This window comes from Aethalodelphis obliquidens, unplaced genomic scaffold (assembly GCF_003676395.1).
Source record: "Aethalodelphis obliquidens isolate GAN/ISIS:26980383/991018 unplaced genomic scaffold, ASM367639v1 scaffold44, whole genome shotgun sequence".
Classification (NCBI taxonomy): Eukaryota; Metazoa; Chordata; class Mammalia; order Artiodactyla; family Delphinidae; genus Aethalodelphis; species Aethalodelphis obliquidens.
In genome coordinates this window covers 16,302,822-16,330,353 of record NW_020837988.1, presented here as the reverse complement: position 1 = coordinate 16,330,353, position 27,532 = coordinate 16,302,822, and the positions used below count along the sequence as shown (strand labels likewise).

Below are 27,532 nucleotides of genomic sequence, written 5' to 3'. Positions count from 1 at the left end.
GGCACAGCGGGAGACTTAGTTGAACCTTTCAGCGCTGGGAGGTCAGGCCTTTGGGACAATGTATTGCTCAGTACCCCTGGCAGGAGCATGGAGCCGTAGAGCTGGAGGGGAGGCTGCCCAGGGTGATGGGCTAGGGCAAGCGATGGCTGCGACATTTCCATTTACAGCAGGGTTTCCCCTGCTTTCATCCGTGTCTCCCCAGCCTCCTTGGCAGGATGTGTGAAGGGCTCCGTGATTTCCAGAGATACCAGCTGTTCCTGGAGCAGCCCCGCCACTGTGCGGACAGAGCTGGCTGGGGTAGGGAGGGATGGCCAGGGATGAGGGGCTGGGCTGTGTAGGCTGGAGACGGAAACCAGGCCCAGGAGGGCTTTGGCTACCCTGGGGAAGGGTCGAGGGAAAGCCCCGGGCTGTCTAAGGGGCAGAAGGCCCCCCTGCACTGAGGGCCCCGACCCCACAGTCAGAAGCAAAGGCCCAGCTAGGTGCCCATGGGCCTGCTCAGGATAGATGATTTTATTATTATATAAAATATGGACATGCAGAAAGACAGAAAGAAACCAAAGGTGATGCAGAGACGGAGACCACTGGCTAAAGTTGGCATGAGAGAGAGAGATGAGGACAGAAGGGCCTGGAGGAAAGTGAAGGGAGGAGGGTGGAAGGGAGAGAGAAAGATGTGATAGCAAGAGAAAGACCTGCGTGTCTGTTTCGGCTGTTCTTGTTTAGTACTTTCCCTTTAGCAGCTAAGTGAACGTGTGCCTCTGGTACTGAGGCCAGACATGGCCTTTACTGGAAACGCCCCTCTCCATTTCTTTTTTTTTTTTTTTTTTTTTTTTTTTAAGAGTTTCTTTCTTTCTTTGTTTTTTTTTGTCTGCGTTGGGTCTTGGTTGCTGCTTTCTCTAGTTGCGGTGAGAGGGGGCTACCCTCCGTTGTGGTGCGCGGGCTTCTCGTTGCGGTGGCTTCTCTTGTTGCGGAGCACGGGCTCTAGGCGCACGAGCTTCAGTAGTTGCAGCACATGGACTCAGTATGTGTGGCTCACGGGCTCTAGAGCGCAGGCTCAGTAGTTGTGGCACACGGGCTTAGTTTCTCCGCGGCATGTGGGATCTTCCCAGACCAGGGCTCGAACCCGTGTCCCCTGCATTGGCAGGTGGATTCTTAACCACCGCGCCACCAGGGAAGTCCCATTCCCCCTCTCCATTTCTTACAAGAATTCCCCCCACTCTCCCTAATCTGTTGCCAGGAGCCTTCCTCAGCCATCAGGGCCAGCAGAGCCCCAGAGAGCAGGGATGCTCTGAGGCGTGCCTTGTGGAGGCTGCGGATGCCTGCCCACGGGAAGGAGCTCCCCCCAACCCCACACCCTCCAGTGACCCCAGGTCTGGGCTCTCCGAACCCAGTCAGAAGGAACAAAGCCTGTTGCCTTTGAGGATCTACCTGGCCCCCAGTGTGCAGTCTGTCTCTTTCTTTCTTACACACACACACGCACACACGCTGGGATCCTCAGGGAGTCATCTGCAGTGTTTCTAATAGCATCCCCCCAACTGCTACCTACTCAGAGGCTGCTGCACAGTTAGACCGATGAGACAGGTGGGCAGCGCCCTCCTGCCCGGGCCAGGGCTGGAGGATTGACTCCCAGAGTAGCAGCTGGGCCCCCGGGGTCCTGGGGTCAGTAGTGGGGGTGGATGGCAGGTTGGACAGCCTCCGTGACCACGCCCCAGGCCGCACATGCCTGGCTGGGAGCCCGAGAGGCTGGGCCTTGGAGGGAGGCCTGTGTCCTGGGCTTGGTCTGAGCCGCTGCCTGTCCGCCTCCTCCTGCCCTTTCCCTCCACTTCGCCCAGCTTCTCTGGCTCTTCACCGAGCAGCCTCTGTGCCCACGCCCACACACGCGACCCCATGGAGTTTTTCTCTCCTACTCTAGGGGTGAAAAAACCGGATGTTCCCCGCATCTCTCCATCGGCTCTTCTGGCCCTCTGCCCCAGCCCTCCTTCCTACCTCCACAGAATACTCATTTCTGCCCGCCGCCTGCCTTTGGCCGTAGTATTCCTCCTTCTAGGGCTTCTGTCCCCCCAGTCTCTCTACATCAATCCTGTCTAATAGGCCCACCAAATTCTCCCTGACCCACCACTACCCTCTCCTCCAGGAAGCCCTCCAGTCTAAGTCCATCTCTCCCTGGTCGTTCCTTTGCTTGCCCTCCTCCCCATCATGTGACCCTCTGGCTCACGGTGGAGCCTGGGTTCTCCAACAACAGGGGACCCTGCAGCTCTTTGGTCTGTCACCCTACAGGATGCTCAAAACATTTACCAGCCAGACCCCGCATGGACCTCTGGTCACTCTCAGCTAACCCAAGCCCTTGTCCCACCATAGATTCTGAGCTCTGCCGGGTCAGGAGGATTCCCTTAAAAATGAAAGCAAAAACAAGACTGTGTCCCGAGCGCCTAACCCAGTACTCCAAGCTCCGAAGGCACACGATAGATGCTGAATTCGATGGAAGGCATCTCCCCGCTGAACATTTATCTGTGTGTGTGGAGGTGCTATGGCGACAGGAGACATGGAAATGACAAGCTAGACAGATAGATTCCCCCGGCTCTGCAAGTGGATTTATGACGCAATGGCTTATCGAGTGCTACGCTGTTGGCGCCATTTAGTAACATTTAGCGATTCCAGCCCTGCCCCACGTTCCATCCCTGGTTCCCGTAGCATTGGAGGCATTTGTCCACACGTAAAAGCAAGGGCAGGGCTTCCCTGGTGGCGCAGTGGTTGAGAGTCCGCCCGCTGTTGCAGGGGACGCGGGTTTGTGCCCCGGTCTGGGAAGATCCCACATGACGCGGAGCGGCTGGGCCCGTGAGCCATGGCCGCTGGGCCTGCGCGTCCGGAGCCTGTGCTCCGCAACGGGAGAGGCCACAGCAGTGAGAGGCCCGCGTACCGCAAAAAACAAAAAACACAAACCCCAAAAAAACAAGGGCAGCATTTTGCTTCATGAGGGGTTCGGGCAGGGCTGGTAGGAGACATTGCCAGAAGCAGGTTTGGAGCTGGGCTGAGGACAGAGATGCAAGAACTTTCTCAGAACCTGGGGTCCCCAGAGAGCAGGTCCAGGGCACTTTAGTCCCCAGGCAGGGGCTGGGGAGGAGGCTTGGTGGCAGCCTGGGCCTCCCTCCCCGCCGCTGTCCCGGTTCTGCTGGTTACAAGGCAGGAATAGCCAGACAAGGCAGAGGTGGGCAGAGGACGCTGGGGGAAGGGAATGAGCCCATTCTTTTTTTGTTTGTTTGTTTGTTATTTTGCGGTACGCGGGCCTCTCACTGTTGTGGCCTCTCCCATTGCGGAGCACAGGCTCCGGACGCGCAGGCCCAGCGGCCATGGCTCACGGGCCCAGCCGCTCCGCGGCATGTGGGATCTTCCCGGACCGGGGCACGAACCCGTGTCCCCTGCATCGGCAGGCGGACTCTCAACCACTGCGCCACCAGGGAAACCCCAGGAATGAGCCCATTCTTGGCTCCCTCCGTGGGATCTTGTCTCTCAGTCTACATCCCTACCCTCTAGCTCCCTAAGGGTGGGTGTGGGACAGACTTTGATGTCTTTCTCTCCAGATTGCTGGGCCCCAGTGACCTCACAGTGAACATCACTGCCAGGCTGTGAAACTCCGGGCCCATGCAGTGGCACATGTACATCCCTGAGAAGCAGAGCATCCCTGGGGGAGGAGAACTGTGCCTAGAGCTGAGGAAGCAGGAGGCCTGGGATTGGGGCCGGCTCCGCCACTTCCTGGCTGGGTGACCTTGGGCAAGTCACACAACCTCTCTGGGCTTGGTCTTCCTCTGGACCATGATGGAGAATAAAGGAGGAAATGCCTGTGTGCTGAGGGGCCTGTCCCCCCTGAAGCTCAATGAGTGGGACCTGCTGCTTTCCCTGGTGAGGTCCCTCCCCCAGCCTCCACTCTGTCCCCCATCCCCCCGACTCCTCCCCTTGCCACTGAGCCCAACTAGTACTCAAGACCCTCTTCCTCCATGGGGCCTTCCCTGATGAGCCTGCCATCGTGTGCTCTCCTCCAGCCAAAGCAGGGCTTCTCACACTAGCTGTAGGGAAGGCCCACGTGGGTCTTTCCAGTCCACGGCATGTGGTCCTGTTGTGCATGACGACCATGCAGCCTGCATCATGTGACACTTCTGGAGAGCTGGACAACATCTGAAGTGGTCTAGACCCTGTTCAGTGAGATCACAGCCAAGACAACTTCGTATCGGCGTTTCCAGATGCTCACTCTCAGTAATGAACAGTCTGCAGTCCCGCACAGTCCTCACCACCCTTTCAGCAGCGCTGATCTAAACCCCTCCTTTGGGGCCAGGATTCATAGCCCAGAGTCTCTGGTTCACTTTTCAAGGGAGTCTGGCTGCCGGCCAGCCCTGTACCTGGGCGCCTCCTGCTGTAAGACTCGGTGCTGTAGCAGCTGGGCTGGGCTGCCGGAAGCAGGAAGAACCCCTGTCCAGGAGGGTGGAAACCTTCGGTTTATTCAGAGCCCTTACCACCCGGCAGATTCTGGGTGGGCCCCTTCCCCCGCTTCGTTCTCACTCATCAACCCGCACATTATCACCCACCGAGGTCGGGGCAGGGGTTGGGGAGACACATGACAGTCACAGAGCTCTGGTGAGACACGGGAAGCCCTTCCTCTGTGGTGGGCTCATCCCAAGGCTCACGGGACTCAGCCCCACGCTGGTTCTAGCCCTCGTCCCTGGACTCACCCAAGATGAGGGAGCACGACTTCTCCAGGGTCGGCTCTGCCTTCTGCCTCCGAGGAGCTCGCCCAGGGGGCACACCGGGCAAGCCCTGGTTCACGGCTCCAGGAAAAGGCTGCGTACGTGCCCTCCCTATGCTGCTTGATCCCCAGCGTTGGCTGTACCCACAGGTGGCCACCTTCCTGCTTCGTCTGCATCTCCTCTGCACACCCTCCAGGAGGAGGCCTGGGGCCTCCAGGACAGCAGTGAGGGGAAGGACCTCCCATCTCCCCACCTGGCCAGGAGGGGTCATTCCCAGCAGTCTCCTGCCTTTGGGCTGAGGCTAGGAGGTGGGGGAATGACGGGTCCAAGGCCACAGGGTGAGATCAGGGCCTCTTCCTGTCCTGCAGGCTCCTCCCTCATGTCCTCTCATTCTTTCCAGCATTCTCCTTCCCATCACCATCTTCCTTCCACGCTCCCAGCTTCCATGATGGGCAGGCAAGTGAGCGTTTTCAGAGCTGGGAAGGAGCTGCAAAACCCTCCAACCCAGGGTTTCCGCTGCTCAGCACCGTTGCCATTTGGGACCAGGTAGTTCCTTGCTGTGGGGCTGCCCGTGCGTCTGAGGATGCATCTGAGTGTCCCGGGTCTCTAGCCACAAAATGCCAGTAGCTCCTCCTAGCTGTGGCAACCAAAAATGTCTCCAGGTGGTGCCTCATGTCCCGTGGGGCACAAAATTGCCCCCACTTGAGAACTGCTGGGCTAGTGCAGTTCCCCTCAATTCTGGTGACCCTTCAGAATCACTTGGAGAACATTCAAAAAACAGAGAGACTCCCAAGTTTCCCCTCAGGCCCGTCGAGCCCAGATCTCTGAGGTGAAGCCTGAGAAACAGAATTTTGTGTCTCTTGGCTGCCAGGCATTGTCTGAAACTTCTGATTGTGGCTAATTCGCTTCTTTCACAGACAAAGAAACAGGCAGGGCCATTGCCCCGCTTATGGTTGATTAGACAGCTATTCCCAGTCTCTGCCCTGAACCTCCCTGCTCGCTGGGGTTGGGTGGTCCAGCAGCCCCCTCTAAAGCACCCTCATGGCCTTGGAAGGCAGTCACTTGTCCAGGAAAAGCAGCCTCAAAACCTTTCGCAGTTTTCTAACAGAAATTAATTTCCAGCCGTCAGATCATTTCACTCTACCCCCCCCCCCAGACCCTCTTCACATCCCTTTTAAAACGCAGGTTTTCTTTTCTTTTTTTTTTTTTTAAATTAATTAATTTATTTATTATTTTTGACTGTGTTGGGTCTTCGTTTCTGTGCGAGGGCTTTCTCTAGTTGCGGTGAGTGGGGCCACTCTTCATCGCGGTGCGCAGGCCTCTCACTGTCGTGGCCTCTCTTGTTGCAGAGCACAGGCTCCAGATGCGCAGGCTCAGTAGTTGTGGCTCACGGGCCCAGGTGCTCCGCGGCATGTGGGATCTTCCCAGACCAGGGCTCAAACCCGTGTCCCCTGCATTGGCAGGCAGATTCTCAACCACTGCGCCACCAGGGAAGCCCTAAAACGCAGCTTCTTAAAGGACGTCACTTTGCTGCTGACACTGAGATCTCCCTCACTTTACACTTGTCAGAGAGCTGACTGAGTGAGAGCACAGCTGATAGTGGCACCTGCGTGGCTGGCGTCTCCATGCTGTCCCCAACCTCGGCTCTGTCTCTCCGAGTAGCAGATGCCTCTCCCACCCCCTCAGGGACCGGTTCCCAGTGTCTGGGAGAAGCTCACAGCTTATGGCTGAGCAGTTCCCAGGGTCAGGGGCTGGATCAGAGCCCCGGTCGGGCTCCATTCCCTTGCGAGAACCAAACTCCACCCTTCCTGAGCCCCCAGCTGACAGGGCCCCACTGGTGTCTACCCCCCAGTTCCCACTGCCAGCTTTCGGGGATCCAGGCTGTGGCCCGGAGCTAGAGGTCAAGAGGCAAAGTAACCTGTCCCTCCTCCTTTGGAGGATCCATGCAGTGGTGGGGCCTAAGAAGGGAGGCCGAACAGGCAGGGAAACAGGCTGACCTGCCCAGGGGTACAACGCCAGGATCGGAGCATCTGTATGGTGGGTAGATAGTAAAGGCTCCACTTCTTGGGGCTGAGAAGGATTAAATGAGAAAAATCACAGGGTCTGGCCCTGTGCAAGCCTTCAGTCAAAGCTGGAATTTAGAAGAAGAAAGGAAGGAAGGAAGGAGAGAGGGAGGGAAGAAGGGAGGAAGGAAAAAGACAGGAAGGGAAGGGAAAGGAAGGGGAGGAGGAAGAAAAAATGGAGGCTAGGGAAGACTGAGACCGGCGGAGAGCTTAAGACCAGGAGAGAGAGGAAGATGTGTAGGAGGGACACCGGGAGGCCGAGAAGGCACGAGCTATGAGAAAATGTTAATGAGTGAATTGAGAGCGAATCATATCAAGAGGAGGAGAGGAAGAATGTGTGAGCAGCAGAAAAGGAGGCTAGACCAGGATGGGAGGTCAGCGGTGCTCCAGGGCACTGCCCGCCCCCCACCTCCCTTCCCCGCTCTCAGCAAATCTGCATCAGCAACAGTGATGCAAACTTTACTTTCGCAGGTGTCTGCTGGCTCCTGGGAATGGAGTGGTGGTGGAAAGTGGGTGTGCACACCCTGGGTGGAGAGGCAAACCAGTCAGGGGGCGCTTCTGGAGAGACAGGCCGAGTCAGGAAGGAAGCAACTTATACATACATAGTCGAGTAATACTAATCACTACCATTGGTTAACAGCTTACCGTGTGTTTGGACCTGTGCTGTGTGAAACGCACCATATTGTTGAATGTCTCCAAAAGTTTTAGAATATAAATACTTCATCCCTATTAGCGCCATTTACAGATGGGGAAACTGAGGCTCAGGGATGTTAAGTGATTTACCCAAGGTCGCATTGGTAGGAGGGGGCAAATAAAAGATTCCAGTGTGGATCTCTCTGGCCTCAAAGTTAAAGGTCTGAATTTCTACTCTCCTGTAAAACCTGGAGTCAGAGCATATTCAGACCTGGAAAGGAGTGTAGGGAACACTACCCTCCTCATTTCACAGGTGAGGAAACTGAGGCGGGGGGTGGGGCAAGGGAAGGAGACTTGTCCATGGTCACAGAGCAAGTTTGCCAGATTCGGAACAGGAGCACAGCCCTGCACTTTCCACCCCCAAAACACTTTTTCCTTCAGCACAGCCTCCTGGAGTCCAAGGTGGAGATCAATGCAGGAAGGAAGACCAAGGGCAAAAGAGAGCTCCTGGTGGGCAGGGGGAAGAGATGCAGGAAAACGTGAACCCATCAAAATGTCCAGGTGCGACCCCATGGTGAGAGGGGACAGAAAATGAAAACCCATCCATTCATTCACTCTGTCAGTCATTCATTTATTCATTCAACAAACATGTATGGGGGCCCACTCTGTACCAGGCCCCACTAAGGGTACAGAATTAGCCAAACACAGACCCTGCCCTCAGGGAGCGTATAACCAATGGGACAGCATATCTGGGACCCTTGGAGGGGAATGTGTGAACTCCAGAGCTGGGGTGTCTCAGGTCCTTACTGCCCTTAGGGTGGGTGAAGCAGGTTTCAGCTCTGCTGTGGGGCCTCGTTGTGGGAGCAGAGGAGTGAAGTAGCAGGGAAGGGGGCAGGGTGTCTCCTGAGCCCAGGGCTGCAGGGAGAAGACCTGAAGGTGGGAGCACCCAGGTGTGCCCCACTCCCTGAAATGTAGGCGGGAGATCTTCCTTCCCATTTTTTCCTCTCTGCACAACAGCGATTTAAGTTAATTAAGTGGAACAATAAATTCTTTCTCAACTGCCTAGAACAGAATAATCTTTCACTGCTCACCCACTTTGGGGAAAGCACAGGCTCTTTGCTTTGAGGTGGCGACAGGCTGTGGCTGTCCTGGGGCAGGATGGGGAGAATAGGGTGGTTGGGGGCAGAAGTCCTGGGCAGTCAAGAGGGCTGAGAAAGGACATCTAGCATCACCACCCTCTGTCCCAAGTCTCGTTTTACCCTGGCTAGTCTTTAGAGCACCTCTGCGTGGATTAGAAAACGCCCCCCCCGCCCGAGGGTCCCGGCTCTGCTGATGCAGAGCCTGCAATTCTAGCCCCCAGAGACCTCTCCACTTGGCACCTCTGTGCAGGGCAGAAATTGCACAATTGCCTGTGGGCTCTGTACCTCCCCTGTACTGTCATTCCGTCACTACAGATACATCCCCTGTAGGCACACAGGTTTCAGGAGAGTTGATCGCATATGTTTTATTTCTGCAAACCAGATCCTCATTTTTAAATCCAATGGGGAGCCAGCTTTCTAAAGAAATTTTGTTTTATGATCCCTCTTCTTTTTCATATTTAGATTTTTTTTCTCTTGGCTTTGCTTAGAACAGGCTATACCTTGAAAACCACATCTCTGATAAAGGGTCACTATCCAAAATATATAAGGAACTCATACAACTCAATAGTAAAAAAAAAAAAACCCCAAAAAACAAAAACAAGCCCCACAAATAATCCAATTAAATCTGGGAAATGCAAGTAAGAAACACAATAAGATGTCACCTCACATCTGTTAGAATGGTTATTATAAAAAAGCCGAGATAAGCGGCAGGGAGGATGTGGAGAAAAGGGAAGCCTTGTTCACTGTTGGTGAGAATGTAAATTGGTGCAGCCACTGTGGAAAATAGTATGGAGTTTACTCAGAAAGTTAAAAATAGACTGCCATATGATACAGCAATTCCACTTCTGGGTATGTATCCAAAGGAAATGAGATTATTACCTTGAAGAGATAGCTGCATCCCCGTGTTCATTGCAGCATTGTATACAATAGCCAAGCTGTGGAAACAACCTAAGTGTCTATAAATGGATGAATAGATAAAGAAAATGTGGTATATACGTACAACAGAGTTTTTTTTTAAATTGGAGTATAGTTGCTTTACAATGTTGTGTTAGTCTCTACTGTGCAGCAAAGTGAATCAGCTCTATGTATACATATACGCCCTCTTTTTTTGGATTTCCTTCCCATTTAGGTCGCCACAGAGCACTGAGTAGAGTTCCCTGTGCTAAACAGTAGGTTCTCATTCGTTATCTATTTTATACATAGTATCAATAGTGTATACATGTCAGTCCATACAATGGAATATTATTCTGCCATAAAAGGGAAGGAAATCCCGCCATGTGTGACAACATGGATGAACCTTGAGGGCATTATGCTGAGTGAAATAAGTGAGACAGAGAAAGACAAATACCATATGATCTCACTTATATACGTGGAATCTAAAAAAGTGGAGGGCTTCCCTGGTGGCGCAGTGGTTGAGAATCCGCCTGCCAGTGCAGGGGACACGGGTTCAAGCCCTGGTCTGGGAAGATCCCACGTGCCGCGGAGCAACTAGGCCCGTGAGCCACAACTACTGAGCCTGCGCGTCTGGAGCCTGTGCTCCACAACAAGAGAGGCCGCGATAGTGAGAGGCAAATAAATAAAAAGTCGAACTCAGAGAAACAGAACAGATTGGTGGCCACCAGGAGTGGAGCGGAGGTGTGGGAATGGGTGAAGGTGGTCAAAGGTACAAACTTCCAATTATGAATGAATACATTCTGCGGGTGTGATGGACAGCATGGTGACTATAGTTAACGATACTGTGTTATATATTGGAAAGTTACAAAGAGAGTAGATCTTAATAGTTCCCAACACACACGCGCGCGCGCACACACACACACAATTGTAATTACGTGAGATGATGCATGTATTAACTAATCTGATCGTGGAAATTTTTTTGCGATATATACATGTATAAAATCATTATGTTGTACACCTTAAACTTATACAATGTTATACGTCAATTACATCTCAATAAAGCTGGGAAAAAAAGCCACGGCCCAGAGCAAAGCAGACTCAGGATGGTCAGATATTCGGGTTGTGGAGCCAGGGGACCCCAGGACCCAAGAGGAGTGGGCCTTCCTTCCTCGGCCAGCAGACGGCAGTGTCCACTGGGGCAGTGTCTTGCCTCCCAGGGAGGGTTGCAATCTTGGCTTCACTGGGGAGCTGGGGGGCCTCTCTGTGCTCCAAGTCAGGATCTGCCACAGTCTCGTGGGCCAGGGAAGGCAGCCAGGCTCAGGTTCATCCCCAGCTACTGAAGTTCCTCCACTGAGCCGGTGCCTCCGAGGTCTCACTTCCCCTCTCTGGGCCCGTTTCCATACCTACAAATGGTGAACTGACCGGCTGTGACAAACTGATGCTCTGGAATCCACGTTGGCACTCCAGGCCTGAAGGACCCACCGCAGCCCGGTGTCTGGGCCCTTCCGCAGATGGCCTGGCCAGTCTCCTCAAGCTCAGGACCCTCCCCTTGCCTGGAAAGCCCTCTCTTTCCTTCTTACAGTCTGTGCCCACTCTGCCATTCTCAAACTCACCTCCCCCAGGAAGCCTGCCCACACCATCCCCTTGTGCTGAGCCCTCCTGTAATCCCATGGTCCGCCTGTGCTCAACAACACCTTGCCTTGCCATTCTCCTTTTAGTGTGTGTGTGTGTGTGTGTGTCTGTGCATCCTTCCCTGCCTCTTCTGAATTCTTCTCCTTTTTTCCAAATCAAGGAGTCCTGGACTCCTTGAATGTAGAATCCCAGTTCAGCAAGGGGCTCAGTGAGATCACTTAATCTGGTGGTTTAAAAAAACAAGAGACAAAAATCAAAACAACTTTCCTTCTAAGCTGAAAAATCCCTTTTCAAAGGAAAGCTTACAGAGAAGGCAGAACAGTCTGACAGAGTGAAGCAGAAGGCCCTGGTCCTGCTGCAGCCCCACTCCCCGGGGCCTGGAAGGAACACCAGGACCAGCCTGCTCTAGTCCAACCCTCTCTGTAACCAAGGAAGATTCAAGGGCCCAGAGTGACCAAGTCATGATAGTGACCCCATGGGCGCTTCTAGAAGACTTTAAATTTCAGAAAGCATCTTCCTCCTTTTCTCCCCCCTCCCCAGGTGACCTGCATCCCTGGGATGCAGGAAAGAAAGATCACATTGCCCAGAGGGGCCAGGTGACTCGCCCAAAGTCACACAGTTAGTAGTAGCAGGATTGGGCTCAGAACTCAGCAGAAGGGGGAGGAATCTTGCTGAAAGATCGCTCGCAAATGCTGCAGCTGTGGTTCTGCCCGAGGGCCAGCTCAGTCCCTGGCTCCTAGGGAGGGTTTTCTTGGGGCCTCTGAGGGCCCTCCCAGGCTGAGCATCAGAAGGTGTTGTGTAGGGGAGGGAAGGCAGGCCCCGTCTCTTTGCTCCTCATGCATCTGGGGAGATGAGCGCGGCCCCTGGTGCCTCCAGTGGCCCTTCAGGATTCTTGCTGAAAGGTTAATTACCAGACCATCCCATCAAAGGAAATTGCACTTCTGTGCCTTAAAGACCAAACTGAGCTTCAGCAACATAGTTATTTATGGACTCTAATAAGCATTTTCTGGGTGTGATTAACCTTTATGCCAAAGTCACACTGGGAATTGGGATGGCAGCTTCAATTCTAGCCACGCTGTGTGCTGGCCGGGGGGTGGGGGCATGAACAGCCGCTGGAGCAGCCTGGAGCCGGCAGGCAGCTGTCACACTCTGGCCCGCCCACCCCGCCCTCTCCGTGGCTCCTGCGCCCTTCCCTCCCTCTCTGCCCATCGCTTCTTCCCGTGCCCTGCCCTGATCCATCCCCCTCCGTCCTTCATCCACTTGAAAGACAGACCTGATCGCCTGCTTCCTGGGCCCTAGTCTCCACTCAGCTGCTAAAAACAGTTCCGTGACCTTGGGCACCTCAACTATAAAACCCCTGTACAATGGGGAGCATGGAACTTGCTCTGTGTGCTTTCCGCAGCACAGTGCCCCTTCCGTGTCAGCGACCCCTGGGTCCCAGGACGGTCAGTTTATGCGATGCTGTGATCGAGCCACAGCACGCCCTTGACCTTCTCAGAGGTAACATTCCGGCTTTGGCTCTCTGGCAAGGGGAGAGATTTGCAGCTGAGGTGCGGGTTTTATCTGGGGGCCTCGGGGCTGCCAGGCTGGCACACAGAAGTGAGGCTCTACCTCGTGAGTGAGCCTAGCGCCTGCCAGCTTCAGATCCTCAGTCCCATTTTGGTTTTCTCTCCACCTCACCAAGTCCTGAGAGCTTGGTTTGTCAAAAACGGTTCTGAAAGGAGAGCCAGCGGCTAGGGCTGATGACAGAGGGGTCCAAGAAAGTGGCGATTCTTAGGTCAAAACCACTTTTGGTTTACTTTGAGAGAGGATGACATGTCCAGTTTGGTGAAGCCCAGGCCTCTGATGTGACCCTGCTCACCACATGCTCCAGCCATATTTTTTGGAGTGCTAGACCTCACCACGGAGTGAAGGAAGCTCTTCACCCTCCCCAGGAAAATGGTCAGCATTACACGCAACATTCTGCATTAAATTACAGGGTTTCATCCCCTCCCCTGCCTCGTGTTTGTAGACACCAGATTAAGAATTCACAGCTTTAGCAGAACACAGACAACAACCTTGAAACTTCAGGGGCTTGTCCCTACAGTGCAATACTCTCCTGTTGGTGGAGTTGGAAAACTAGTGAAAGTTGAAGAGGAGATCAACGTACGGTAGAAGGAAATACACAGGAAAACTCTGGACTTTTCATGAAACTGTGATTCAGGAATAAGCCAGGAGCCTTGACAAACCCTTCCGCAGAGCCAGAGGTGTCACAGGCCCAGATTCTGTACAGAGCCAGCATTTCCTGAGAGGAGAGATTGGTTTGGGAATTTTAAGAAACGTTTTTCTGTGCATAGTGCAAAACCGGCCCTCTATTGGGAGAAAATGACTTTGTGAACCAACACATCCAAGGAGAGGTAAGGGTCAGGGTTACAGTTAGCCAGCCAAGGACAGGCTCCATCCTGTGGCATTTGCTTTGGATTCATGATGAATCTGGACGTGCCCTCCTCCTCTGTGAACCCCAGGACATTCAGAGGCGAGGATAAGACCTTCTGGCTGGTGTATTTGCCATCTAATTAGAACCCTGGGGTGTAAGTGCATTGCACTGAGGCAATTCTGTGCATTTGGGACTAGTCTGAGTTCTCTGATTGCCAGGGTCTAGCGCATGTATGGAGGAGACCTGGGCACATTGACGAGGGACCGAGTTGCTTTGCTTTGGAGGGTCGGGGAAGGTGCTGCTGCGGGGAGGGGCTCTGGACCTGGCGTTTGAGGACTGCAGACTTCACCAGGTGGGCCAGGGTGATGAGGGGGCAAAAGTGTGCAGACACCAGCAGGACCCCACGTGCTGGGGAAGCAATAAGTAATTCAGCGTGAATAAAACGTGGTGTGCTTTCAAGGAGAACGGGAAAGACCGAAACACAAAGCACAGCTTCAGGCTTAGAAGGACAGCAATGGAATGCCAGGCAGCAGGGCTGACATTTTCACGTCGGGTGTTACCGGTTCCTTTAATTTGCCTGCGGCTGAGCTGCCTCTGGGAGCCCCATTTCCACGCTGTGTGTGTACACGTGTGTCTGTGCTGGGAGGTGGCAGAGGCAGGGGTGGGTGACAAGCCGTGGGTGGGGGTCTCTCGTCCCCTTCTAGAAGAGGCCTCTGGCCATCCCAGCTGATTGGCCCTCTCTGGGGACAGCTCAGAGCGGGGTCCCCGCTGCCTGTGCTGAGCCGAGCAGCAGGTCTGTCAGCGAGGACACAGCTCTCCGCTCGGCGTGCAGGAGCCAGTGGCGGGCCTGCTGGCTTCCTCCTCTCTCCGCTTCTGCGTTCTGAAGTGGAAAAGAAGGGTAAAGATATTTCGCCATCTCTCCGGGGACAGTGAAGTTTAATTAGTGATTAATAAAGTGTTGGAAGTTCCTTGGGGCCAGAGAGATGAATGGGTTTGTTCTAAGCACTCCCGAGTCCCAGGAGCGAGTTAGCTGACCCCAGCGCCGTGGGCTGAGGCCAAGCGCTGGGCACGGGATGGGGGTACAGGGCCGGGGGGTGGACCTCGGAGCCTGGAGCTTGGCCCAGAGCAGAAAGACCCCTATGATGTGACAGGAGGAGTGTGCCAGCGAGGGGATGAACGAACCCACTGCGGACTCGGGCACAGCACTGAGGGGACAACGTGGGGGAGTCATCGGGGTCAAGGGGGGGCTTCCTACAGGAGGTGTGGGTGGGACAGGTCCTGACCAGGAGTGGGGAGCATTCGAGTCCATCTTGGGTGGGAGAGCGGGGAGCAGGGTCTGTCTTTGTCATCAGACGGCGGGAGTGGGCATGGAGTTGAAAGAGCTGCCCCAAAGTGCAGTATCAAGATAAATCATATTTTAATATTATTACTGATTTTTCCTTCTACCCGAGGCTCCAGTATGGCCCAGCACTGTTAGTGATCCTGGCTTTTTAAAAAAAGCTTTTGATATGTTGTTCATCATGGAATTTTTTTGCATTAATTTAGAGTTTAAAAAATATTGCATTAAAATATTATGTATCTTGACTACTAAGTTTTCTGGTGGCCCCCCCCCCCTAAATTTTGCACTGGAGGTGAATGCCTTGGTCTCCTCACCCTAGTCCTGGCCCTGCGGTTGAGGTGTGCAAATGAGGGCTGCGAACGTGTGCTGCTCGTGTTGGCCACCACCCTGGCTCTACTCTAAATTAGAAACTTGCTCACGTGGGACTCGGACAAGTCCCTACCTCTCTCACGAGCTCATTTTCCCCTGTGAAATGGCTAAGGCTGCTTCCAGATCGAAGTGTCCCTGTCTGAAGCTCTGCAGTGAATTTTGCAGAACTGTTTGGAAATGGGCTGGTGCTGAGACACCATGGCAGGTTGGGGGGCAGTGGGGAGGAGAGGAGATGGTCCCGGGGAGGGGACCCCAGGAAGGAAGAGCAGAGGAACAGGGGTGGTGATGCGGAGAGCAGCCTCCCATGAGGTCAGGGAGACAGGGCTCTGCTGGTCCTTGGGCTCTCATGTCCTGACAACTGGAGGGGGGGCCGGTTACAATCCTCCACTACCCCAACCCCCCACACGCTCCTTAGCCCTTCACAAATCAAATCCCAAGGGAAACAATACCTCGACACCAACCCCTGACTAAATAAGAGTCACCAAGTTCAAATCAATCAGCATGACCTATTGAGTACCTCTTGTAGACCTGAAACACAATGTAACTCGTTAATACATTCAGCAAATTAGAAGGCAATGAACAAAACAAAATCCCTCCCATCTTGGGTCAAGCTGTGCTGCTCACAGAGGACTTCTACCTACACTGCCTCCTGTAAGCCTGGCGGAGTGGTGGTGGGGCGGCTATTACACCCGTCTTTACAGGTGAGGAAATCGAGGCACAGAGAGGTCAAGTAACCTGCCCATGGCAACACAGTGAAACTGGGGCTGGATGCCAGGTCTCTTTTGACTCTAAATCCACAGGGAAGGTGTTGACCTTAAGGGAGGGGACGCAATGATTATGTGCGGGTGTTAGTTGAAGAAGTGGGCAGCCTTCTAGGTGTGAGACCCATGCTACTCTCCCCAGGTGGGCTGAAATTTTGGAATCAGAGTGACACAGAGTCCCCAGGGAGGGTAAGAGGCAAAGATTCTCCCTGGATTAGGGCAGGCATCTTTCCAGACACATTTATCCCTTCACCTCTCTGGGCCTCAGCTTCCTCATCAGGGACAGCCAGCCCCACAGAGAATGAAGTACCGTCGCGGATATAAAATGACTTGGGAAATGGTGAGGCACGATCTGTAGTGACCAGTAATTAGCTGGATGGGGATGAGGGCCCGGGAGGCAGCTCATTAAACCACAGGGCCTGAGCTCCTGCAGCTGGGGAGGGAGGGAGGCTCACCAATGGGGGTCTTCTGTGAGCCCATGCGGGTGGGGGGTGCTGGGGGGGGGCAGGTGGGAGGGTGTGGGTGTGGGTGTGTCGGGACACGCCTGTGCCACCCTTGAGACCCCGTGAGGATGGAGGTGGCTTGCTCAGGCAGAGCCGCTCTGGAGGCCCCCAGCCCTCAGGGAGAAAGTTCCCCTCTGTCCTGGGAACCTGGGCTCCTGCTGTCACCTGCCTCCCTTTCAGGCCCCTCAGAGAGCAGGGCAGCCGCAGACCTCGTAGGCAGAGAGGACACGGAGGAGGGGGGAAGGGAGGCTGGGCCGGTGGGGGAGGGGTGTGTGTCTGGAATGAGACGCGTATGAAGGGGGCAAGAGGGGCAGCAGGAAGCTCCAGGCCAGACAGCTCATGACACAGTCTAACTGTGTCCGTCACCTCCCTGTGCCCACAGGCCCTTCTCCTCCTGGGGCTGCACTCCATCTCCGCCTCCCTCCAGGACCAGCACTGCGAGAGCCTATCCCTGGCCGGCAACATCTCTGGTGAGCACCCCCATCTGCCTCCTGCAAGATTCCAGGTCCCCACCCCCCCACCCCCAGGGCTCCCAGAGCCTGCACACAGAGCCATGCCCTGGGGCAGGAACAGCAGAGAGATTTCCCCTCTGGGGCTCCAAGCAATCCATCCTCTATCCACGGAGTGCTGTGTCGAGCGGGGTCCTGAAGGTGGGTGTAAGTGTGGTGGGAGAGAGAGCTGCGATTAGGTGACAGCATCAGCCAGGGGCACAGAGGGGCTCGGGGCAAGCGTGCCAAGTAGCTATCCTCCCTGCTTTGGGGTGGACCACAGGGGAAGTCGCCCCAGCCCTTGCAGCCGTGAGAACCAACAGAGCGGAGGGCTGGGCTGACTCAGGCATCAGTGAGGAAGGAAACCTGCTGTTTGCTGCTGCTAAAAATGCCTGAAGCATAATATGTAGGGCGCTCTGTGTGGGGCACCGTCCGAGGTATTTGAGATACAGCTCTTCCTTGACTTACAATGGGGTTACGTCCAGATAAACTTATCATAAATTGAAAATATCGTAAGTCAAAAAGTCATTGAATACACCTAACCTACCGATCAGCATAGCGTAGACTAGCCTACTTTGAAATGCTCAGAACACTTACATTAGCTACAGTCGGGCAAAATCATCTAACACAAAGCCTATTTTATAAGTGTTGAACATCTCTTGTAATTTATTGAATAGTGTACTGAAAGTGAAAAACGGAATGGTCGTCTGGGTACAGAGTGGTTGTTAGTGTGTCAGCTGTTTACTCCCATGATCGCGTGGCTGACTGGGAGTTGCTGCAGCTGCCGCTGCCAGCATCACGAGAGAGGATTGTACCACATATTACTAGCCTGGGAAAAGGTCAAAATTCAAAATCTGAAGTGTGGTTTGTACAGAATGCATATTGCTGTCAAGCCATTGTACAGTCGAAAAATCATTAAAGTCGAACCATCGTAAGTCGGCGACCATCTGTATATTCACCGAGTTTTTACGACCTCCTGAGGCAGGTGCTGTTATCTTCCTTTTACACATAAGGAAACTGAGGCACAGAGCAGAACTAGTAAGTGCTGGAGCTGATTTGAGCCCAGGAAGCCTGGCTCCCAGATACGTTCTTTAGCACCGTGCTCTACCCCTCCTCGATAGAAAATACTGCTTAACTGCAAATATTACTAATACTTGTATAACTTCACCATTTACAAAGTGCTTTTGTATAATAATCTTATTTCATCCTCACAAGAGTTTAAGATGAGATATTTGTACAGATGAGGAAACTGAGGCGTGGGAGAATTCGGTTTTTGGGCTCCTCAGGCCATGCCTTTTCTAATTTGGGGTGTGGTCCTTGAACCCTCATCCTGGTCCCTTTACCCAGGGTCCCGGGGATGCTGCTGCCCAGCGAAGGTGGAGAGGTGCACCTGAGCGTCTTTGAGAGGCTTGTTCTTTGGTGATTCATTTTCCTCTGCAGGTCTCTCTCCTTGATTCAATCCAACTCATTAACTGAGCACCTACTGTGCGCCGGGCCCCATGTTCCCTGGGAGAACAAAGAGGAGCTCACAGTCCGGTACGGGAGTCAAGTGCATAAACACACGTGCTGTGAGGCGCAAGGCCCGCGCTGTTGGAGAAATGGCCACCACGTGCTAGCAGGGAGGCAGGGAGTTTCTGAACCTGGGCCTGCGGGGAGAGGAGGCTTCCACAGCTCCAGGCAGCTGCCCCCTGGCCTGCTGTTCCCTCAGTAGGGTGGGGGTTGGGGGGCGAGAGAATGAGCACCAGACCTGGAGCACCGACTGGGTTCCCATGCTCATAGTGGCGCTCAGTCTTGTCCTGTGTGCCCTAGGGCCCCCCACCGACAGCCACAGGGATGAGTGCGCCTTTGACTCCCTTGAGCCTCACTTTGCAGTTATAGAGTAGGGTGGGAGGGCTGACACCTGCCTCAAGGATCTGTTATGATTAAATGCACTATGTTTAATGGCAATATTTCACAAACTGTAGAGTGCCATACCACTACTGAGTATTATTTATTATTGTCGGTAAGAGCAGGCTTTTAAAGTGCTTACTGTGTAGCTGCGACGAGGGGCAGGCACTTGCCATGAAGTGCTCACTACAATGGAGGTGTCAGGGAGGTTAGATCGGGGTGGTGTGAATCCAGGAAGCCTTCCTGAAGGAAGAGGTTTCAAGGTGAGTCTCTGAGAGACTCTGAGCAGGGCCTGGCAGAGAAGAGCCAATGCTCTGAGCCGAAGCTAGAGTTGACTGAGGACTAGCAGGTGGGTTTGGTGGAAGAACAGGGGAGGGGTCGGGAGGGGAGAGCAGTAAGCCTGGGGAGGTCCTGGGAGCCCAGAGCATCTGCCTGCAAAGTTGGCTAAGCTGGGCCATGAGGAACAGAAAGTTCTTGAGCAAGAGTCTGGAGAAAGACCAGGAGGGAAGAGACCCGCTCGGAGCCCTGGCCTGAGAAGAAGCTCCGCCCCGATCCCAGCCCCTTGCACGGCGGCCAGGTCAGTCTCCACTGACTCACTTATTGTGCTCCGGCGCAGTGACATCCCTGCGCCCACGAAGGTATCACCTGTCCTTGGAGGCAGCAGGCCGTGATGAATGTCGTTCATTTCCCGATGATTTGTACTCTGTGCCCCTACCCCCAGCCCAGCCCAGCCTGCCTGGCTTCAGGGCACGCAATCCATCACCCTCCACAGCAGCCTCTGAAGATGGGCTGTTTGTCTCCAACGCTAAGACCTACCCAGACTGATGGGCACTGGTAGGGACAGATGGTGAGGGTGGGGTGGAGGGACTGAGACAGATGGATGGGCGTCTGGCCGGGGTGGCTGGCACTGAGCTGGGGTCTTTGGGGGGCCTCTCACATGCCAGGAGCAGGGAGAAGGTGGGTCCCCAGGACTGAGGCTCCATCCTGTGGCAGATCACAGACCTGACAACTCATAAAATCATGGCATGAATATGACGATGCCAGAAAGTAATAGAACTATTGACCCATGACATCAGAGATAAATGGAATCATAGCACTGACAAGGACCCAGGGTCATCTCCTGTCTGAAGGTCATGAATGATAATAATAATTAATGTAATAACTAATAATAACAACTAATGTTTACTTAGTGCCTATTGTATGTTAGACACCATTCTAAGTGCTTTAATCTCATTCAGTCATCAAACAATACTGTTAGGAATTTTATTTTATTTTATTTTATTTTTGCAGTACGCAGGCCTCTCACTGTTGTGGCCTCTCCCGTTGTGGAGCACAGGCTCCGGACGCGCAGGCCCAGCGGCCATGGCTCACGGGCCCAGCCGCTCCGCGGCATGTGGGATCTTCCCAGACTGGGGCACGAACTCGTGTCCCCTGCATCGGCAGGCGGACTCTCAACCACTGCGCCACCAGGGAAGCCCAGGAATTATTTTTATCATCATCTTACAGAAGAGAAATGTACAGCTCAGAGACATTACGTAATTTGCTCAAGTACACATGGTTACTAAGCAGCAGCCCCAAGATTTGAATCAAATGGCCTGATTCTGGACTTTCCCGTCACCATGTATGTGGTCACCTGGAAAGTCGCAGTACCCAGGGCCCACTATGGTCAGTCCTCCAGGGGTGCAGAGACGCCCCTGCAGTTTCCCATACCTATACTGGGTTTACACACAGCTCCCAGTATTCCTCAGAACCTACTATGTGCCTGACACCATACTAGGTGCAACACTGAAGAGCCCATAGACCCACAGGACCGGAGGCTCCCACCCACTTGTCCTGATGAATCACACACCCTACAAAGGCCTCTTTCTCTTCTGCCCAGCCAAGGAGAAGACAGTCCAATGACAAAGTGGCTGAGCAAAGAGCAGGACTGTCTGCCTGGCCTCTCTATGCAGGTGACCCAGGCAGAGCCCCTGCGCATTCATCCCAGCAGCACCTTCCTGGAATGAGCAGGCATGTGTGTTTCAGAGGCTGCCCTTGGGCCCCTTGGCGCAGCCTTGACTGAGTCTCCCTCCTGGGCTTAAACCAAACAGGGGGATGGGCTTCCCAGCTGCAGGGCTGCTGCCACGTGCCCACCTACCCTAGTTCATTCAGAAGCCCCTGATGGGAGACCCGACATAACTGGGGACAGGAACCAGGTTCCAACCTTTCTTGGAAGTTATCTGCTATGGAAAGATCTGCTGAGTACATTTGGACCCTGAGCCTGATGGGAAGGGAACTATATCATCTATTTGGGGGAAGAAACCACCCTCAAAGGGTTCTTTACTGTTCATTAGAGCAGTCCCCCCAGGACTCTGACTCAGCAGGTGTTTTTCAGAGGCAGGTGGGAGCCCTTCCTACTGTTCCTCTCTCCTCTTCCCTCCATTCGCAGGGATCTGGGGTGGGCTGACCACAGTGCTCCCATGAACACCTGGAGTGTCGGCCCCCATGCATCTGCTTTGCGCATGTGTGGGGAAGGAGGAAGATACAGGACCAGTTTTATGGGTTACTTTTGGCTGCACCCACCCCAGCCCCAGAAGAAACTCTGTGGGGATCTAGCTGCCCCATGAGTGAGGGGGGTGAGCCACCAAGCGACAGGAATGTTACTGCCTCAGACACACTGAGCACACACCTGCCTGAGGGCCTTTGTAGCTGCTGTCCCCTCCAGAACCCTCTTCCCCCAGGTAGGCACACAGTTACCTCTCTCACTTCCATTGGGTCTCTGCCTAAGTATTAGGACCAAATTAAAATAGCACTCCTGTCAGTCTTTATCTCCTTACCCTGCTTGTTTTTTCTCCATAGCATCTCTCACTGGTTAACAGGTACGTCTGTCTGTCTGCACACACAACCCCAACCCCCAACCCTGTAGACTGACAGCAGGGCATTTTTTTATATACAGCAGGTTCCTATTAGTTATCTATTTTAGACATATGAGTGTATATATGTCAATCCCAATCTCCCAATTCATCCCACCACCACCACCACCCCCTGCCCCGCTTTCCACCCTTGGTGCCCGTATGTTTGTTCTCTACATCTGTGTCTCTATTTCTGACAGCAGGGCATTTATTTTATTCATTACTGTATCCTCAGCTCCTAAAACATTTTTTAGGTGGTCAGTAAAACTTGTTGAATAAAGAGCAAAGTCTTTATTTCTCCCCACCTATTACTTCACTGAGCAGGAGGGGATCCTGGTGACAGGTCTGCATGGGGAGGAGTTGGGTCCTAATAGTAACTCAGGCTTCGTGCTGCTGGCTGGTAAGTCTACCTGGCTATTTGCAAGGCTGGCTTACTCTGGTCCAAACTGCTTCTCAGCCCAGAACTATGCTACCCAAGGGGGAACATAGCCCCCAGGAGAGCAGGAGAGACTGCACATTTGTATCAGTGGGACCTGGAGAATCGCAGTCCAACAGCCCTGACCTCTAGGTCCTTATAGCCCCCATGCTGAGTGACACCAGGACTTCCTTTCCTCCCTTCTCCCCTTCCCAACTAGGAAATCCAGTCCCTCCCCACCCACAGCACCTCTGAAATTATTTTTCTCTGTACCTTGTTCTCCTGGCTTTCTGTCTGCTTCTCCCTGTTTTATTCTCAGTGTCTTTTGTCTTCTGTTTCCTCTCTCTCCCCCTCTCTCCTTCTCCCCTTGTCCCCTCCCTGCTTTTCTTCTCCTCAAAGAGTGATGGAGTGAATTGAATGGGTGGCATGAATTTCATCAAGTGCCCTTCACACTGCCTGGTACAGAGTAGTGTTCAACAAAGGCCGTTTCCCCCGGCCCCCCAAATCCTGTACACCCTTCCCTTCCTCCTCTTTTCCCTCCCTACCTCACTCTTGTCCGTCTACTCCCTAAAACCAAGAGGCCAATTCCGCTTAGAACTTTCTAGCCTGTATTTGCGCGTCGTAGCCCGGTCGCCACTCCTGATTGGCCCTGTGCCTCTGGCCGCACCCCTGCTTGGCTCTTCTCTCCCTCGGACCCCGCCCACCCAGTCTCGAGCCCAGGCCAGCGCGCAGGGGCCTTTTCTTTCGGAGGGAGGGGCAGCGTTGTCCCCCGGCCGCTTGCATTTAGTTTCTCTTCTCCATTCTTGCAGACTCTCTCTCCCTTTCTTCCCGTCTCGCACCAAGACTTTCATTCCCTCCAGGATTTTCTGGGCTCTTCACGTAAAGGTCATGTCTGATGCAGTGTTCCCCCGCACCACCTCCACGCAGCCTTCTGTGAGCGTCGAGGGACGGGAGGAAGGGAGAGAGGGAGGCACTACCGGAGGAACCCAGGACACAGAGACCAGTGCACCCAAATGCTGAGAAGGCCAGTTGCCCAGACTGGGGACCGCTGTGGTGCAGTGGGAAGAGCCCTGGGCAGGCGTCAAAACCCACTTCTGCCTCTTAGTGTCTACGCGACTAAGGATAAGCAATTTGCTCGGCCTCAGTTTTCCTATCTGTAAAACAGGGAGAATTAGCGCCCACATTGGCAGATGGTGTGAGACCCATAGTAGGTGGTATGGAATCCTAATCTGTACCACGGACTAGAGGCAGAAAGCTCTACCCTGCCCATTCCCACCTGCATATCCCCGACCGGCCGTGGGTGGGGTCAGGCCTCTGGGCATTGGCTGGTACCTGGTCCTTGAGACCAGGAGGGCCATTGGCTCAGCAGCCAGTCCCTGCCTTGGCTGTGGCCTGGTCTTGGCTGTAGTTGGTGCCCAGTCCTGCCCTGCCCTCTGTTCTTTTCTGAAGGGACTCTGGGGAACTCTCCAGGGCAGGGGAGAGAGGGCGGATGCTACACTGAGAGTGGGCCTTAGGCAAGTTCCAGGTACCACTGTGACATTCCATTTCATCTCCCAGTGCCTAGCTCAGGACATAATGTGAATGAGTGAGTGAATGAACAACCTCCTGAGGAAGGTTATGAAGTCACACGGTATATGTAAAGCGCCTGGCAGGTGCCTGGCACACAGTCAGCCCTCAGTAAGCACTGCCCCCTTTCCCTGCTGCCTCGTTGACTGTTCTCCTCCCTGTGTTGGCAAACGATGTGCTGTAGTAGAAAGAACACGTGATTTAGCGTCCCAAACACCTGGTTATGAGTCTTAGTTCTTTCGCTCATTGACTCACGACCCTGGGCAAGTCACTTACTTCCCTGGGCCTCAGTTTCCTCATCTGTAAAAAGGGAATAATGAATCTGTAAATTAAAAAAAAAAAAAAAAGGGAATAATGACATGGCAGGGTGAATGAGGAGCAAACAAAATACATGAAGAAGGCCTTTGGAGAAGCAGAGCACAGTCCGTAATACTATCCCTCCCTCCTGACGGCCACATGCCTCCGTTTCTCCCCTCCTCCAGGCTCAGCACGACTGGCATGACCCATGGCAGATTAAAATCTCAACCTGATTTCCTCACTCCCCTACCCCCATCACCTCTCTGTGATGTCATGCGTGGGGGCTCCACTGTGGCACAGCACCAGGGCTTGGCCCACCCCTGCTGCCTAGCTGGCCGACTCCTCGTGTCCATTAAGCCCCAATCCAGATTTCTTTCTCTTTCAATTAAACCACTTAGCCTCGAAGCCTTTGGCCCTTGAGCCCAGATTTGCACACACATCCTATGAATAGCTTTGATTAGAAAGAAAAACCAGAATTTGGTACAAGTGTTGCTCAGCACTGCCCTGCATCCAGCAAGTAAGGGATGCCAGTCTAGCCCAATGCTGTTTCCTGAGAGACTGGGCACAGGCTCAGCTGGGGGGAGATGGCAGGCGGGCCCCAGCCAGGGCTTAGCAGCTGCTGATGCCCTGGACTGAAGATGCCACCCCTTCATTGGCTCGTGGCTCTCCCTGGCTTGTCTGTACACTCTATGGCCAGTCTCAGGTTATTAACCTCTCCCATCGTGATGGACACACTGGGTCTCCACAGGACTGGTGTGCCAGCCTTGAGAGGAGAGGGGCATGGAAAGTCAGAGAAAGAAGGAGCAGCATCAGGAGGGATGCCAGGACTGTCCTCAGCCCAGCCCCCACCCATTGGAGACCAAAAACCCCCCCACCTTCCCAGAAGTGTTACTGTGGCTTCAGCTCTGCTCCAACACACACACACACACACACACACACACACACACACGCACACGCACGCTCCACAAAAAAGCTCTTAATTAAGGGCAAACATTTGGAAGGGGATTTTGACATCCTCTCTCTAGTCCAGTTGTTTACATCCTTTTCTGAGTCACAGACCCCTTTGAGAACCTAATGAAAGCCATGGTGCCTTTCCCAACTGCATGTATAGAACAAATTTTTCATTTAATTTCAAAGTCTCTATGAACCCTTAAAGCTTCCAGTGGACTGAGATTAAGAATTTCTGATCAGATCCAACTACTTCATTATCGATAAAAAACTAAGGCTCAGAGAAGGCAAGAGACTTGCCTACAGTCACCCAGCAAATGAGTAGCAGAGACCAGTCTGAAGCCAGAGTTCCAGATTACTGATTCCTTTCCACTCCCCCACGTGGTGTCTCCCTCCCTTTTTTCTCCATGGTCCCCTTCTCAGTCAGTCCTCTCCTAGGTCCCAGCACAGACCAGAGCACGAATGTTCCGTAAAAGTGGTTATCAGGTGAGCTGGAAGGTGGGCCAGCTTCCTTTAGCTGGTTCCTCCCTGCAGGTCCAGAGCAGATGTGGTTTGGTTCTAGAGACATGTGAGGGAACTGGGTCAGGGGTTGGCTGGGTCTCTTCCGAGCCATTCCAGGCTGTGAATTCTTTTTTTTTTTTTTTATATTATATGTTTTTTTTTTTTTTTATTTATTTATTTATTATTTTGGCTGCGTTGGGTCTTCATTGCTGCACGCAGGCTTTCTCTAGTTGCGGCGAGTGGGGGCTACCCTTTGTTTCGGTGCGTGGGCTTCTCATTGTGGTGGCTTCTCTTGCTGCGGAGCACGGGCTCTAGGCACGCAGGCTTCAGCAGTTGTGGCACTCAGGCCCTAGAGCACGCGGGCTTCAGTAGTTGTGGCATGCAGGCTCAGTAGTTGTGGCTCGTGGGCTCTAGATTGCAGGCTCAGTAGTTGTGGCGCATGGGCTTAGTTGCTTCACGGCATGTGGGATCTTCCCGGACCAGGGATTGAACTCATGTCCCCTGCATTGGCAGGCGAATTCTTAACCACTGCGCCATCAGGAAAGTCCCATGCTGTGAATTCTAAGAGCTGCGGTCCAAGTAAAGGGCCAAGAGAAGTGTCCTCAGGCTGCAGAGCAGGGGACCTGGAGCACGTCCAGCCTTCCTCTAAATGCCAGCCAGGATCTCAGCTTTTAACACCACCTCCAGCCATCTCTGTTCCTCCTCTGCTCTGGAACCCACATTGTCTCCCTAGTGCCATAGCATCAAATTCAGACTCCTTTCCCTGGTGTCTCCTCTTCAGAAAAGGAGCTCATCTCTGCACTGGGGTCATTGCTCCTGTTCTGTCCCCAGATGGCTTGTGAATGTGGCCCAGTGGGGAGGGGGTGGGACACTGCAGAGGGGATGTTGCTCTGCCTCACCAGCTGTCTCTGCCCCCAGGACTGCAGTGCAACGCATCCGTGGACCTCATTGGCACCTGCTGGCCCCAGAGCCCCGCAGGGCAGCTGGTGGTTCGACCCTGCCCTGCCTATTTCTACGGTGTCCGCTACAACACCACAAGTAAGGGAGCCCGTGGAGGGCAGACCATCTCCTGGGAGGTGGGACAGGATGGGGAGAGCTTGGGACTTGTTGGAGGTGGGGAAAATAATAATGACAATGACAGTAATAATAATGCCATTCATGGGTACAACCGCCATTGACCAGTGGCCAGCTCTGTGCTCTGCTGGGTATTCTGCTCATTACTACTGATGCTCACGATACCCTGGAAGATGCTACATGTGACTGTGTTATATAACTAAGGCCTCCGAGGCTCAGAGAGGTTAGGGAAGTTGCCCAAGGTCAGCAGCTGGTAAGAGGTGAAGCTGGAATTTGCATCCGGGTCTGTCTGACACTTTCTTCTGCAGTTGACAAACTGGGTTAACGTTGGCATGAGCCATGAGGTAGGGCAGAAATCATCAGAAAGCCCTAACTTTGCTCAGAGAGGATACCAGGCCTATCCAGGGCCCTCCAGCCACGAGACGGGGGGACTCAGAGTTTTAGATCCGTAGGCAGGGGGCTTGTCCTTGCATGTAGGCCCACAGGTGGGGTGGGGGTGGGAGACGACTGCCCCGGGCAGGGTTTGTTCAGATACTTGATCCCCGTGTAAACACCCTGCTCCCCTGGGGCCCTGAGCCTCCACCTCCAGGCTTTGCGGCTTCTTGCTATGCCACCTGTCACCCTCAGAATTAATTTGCTCTCCCCTGTCAAGGCCTCACAGCCCCTGCTTATCAAGAGGCAACAGCTGCAGGCCAGGGGCCCTGAGCTGTCTGAGGGGAGGGTGGGGGGTTCCTTGGGTGGGCCCTTGGGGTCTGGTGGGCCTGAGCTCAGAGCCCCCCAAGAGGTGACAGAGGGGGGCCACGGACACCAATTGTGACCTTTAACACAATTTTCCTCTCGTATGGCCCTCTGGCCCCTCATCTGAGGATGGAGAAGGCTCGATGACATGGCTTCATAAGACTCTGTCCAGCTCAGAACTCCCAAGTTCCTTCTCCTGCCCCTCTCTTTTTTTTCCCAGCTGGATTAATGGGGTTCGGGTTGGG

General features: G+C 53.7%; 1 protein-coding gene across 1 annotated transcript in view; it reads left to right on the top strand.

Annotated features, from left to right (window-relative positions):
* The window catches only part of CRHR1 (corticotropin releasing hormone receptor 1), a 52,010-nt gene that overhangs the window by 6,846 nt on the left and 17,632 nt on the right, over positions 1 to 27,532 (top strand). The window contains exons 2-3 of the mRNA XM_027081333.1: positions 16,865 to 16,952; positions 26,394 to 26,513. Of these exons, the coding sequence (XP_026937134.1) occupies positions 16,865 to 16,952; positions 26,394 to 26,513 (208 nt within the window). The remainder of the gene's footprint in view (positions 1 to 16,864; positions 16,953 to 26,393; positions 26,514 to 27,532) is intronic.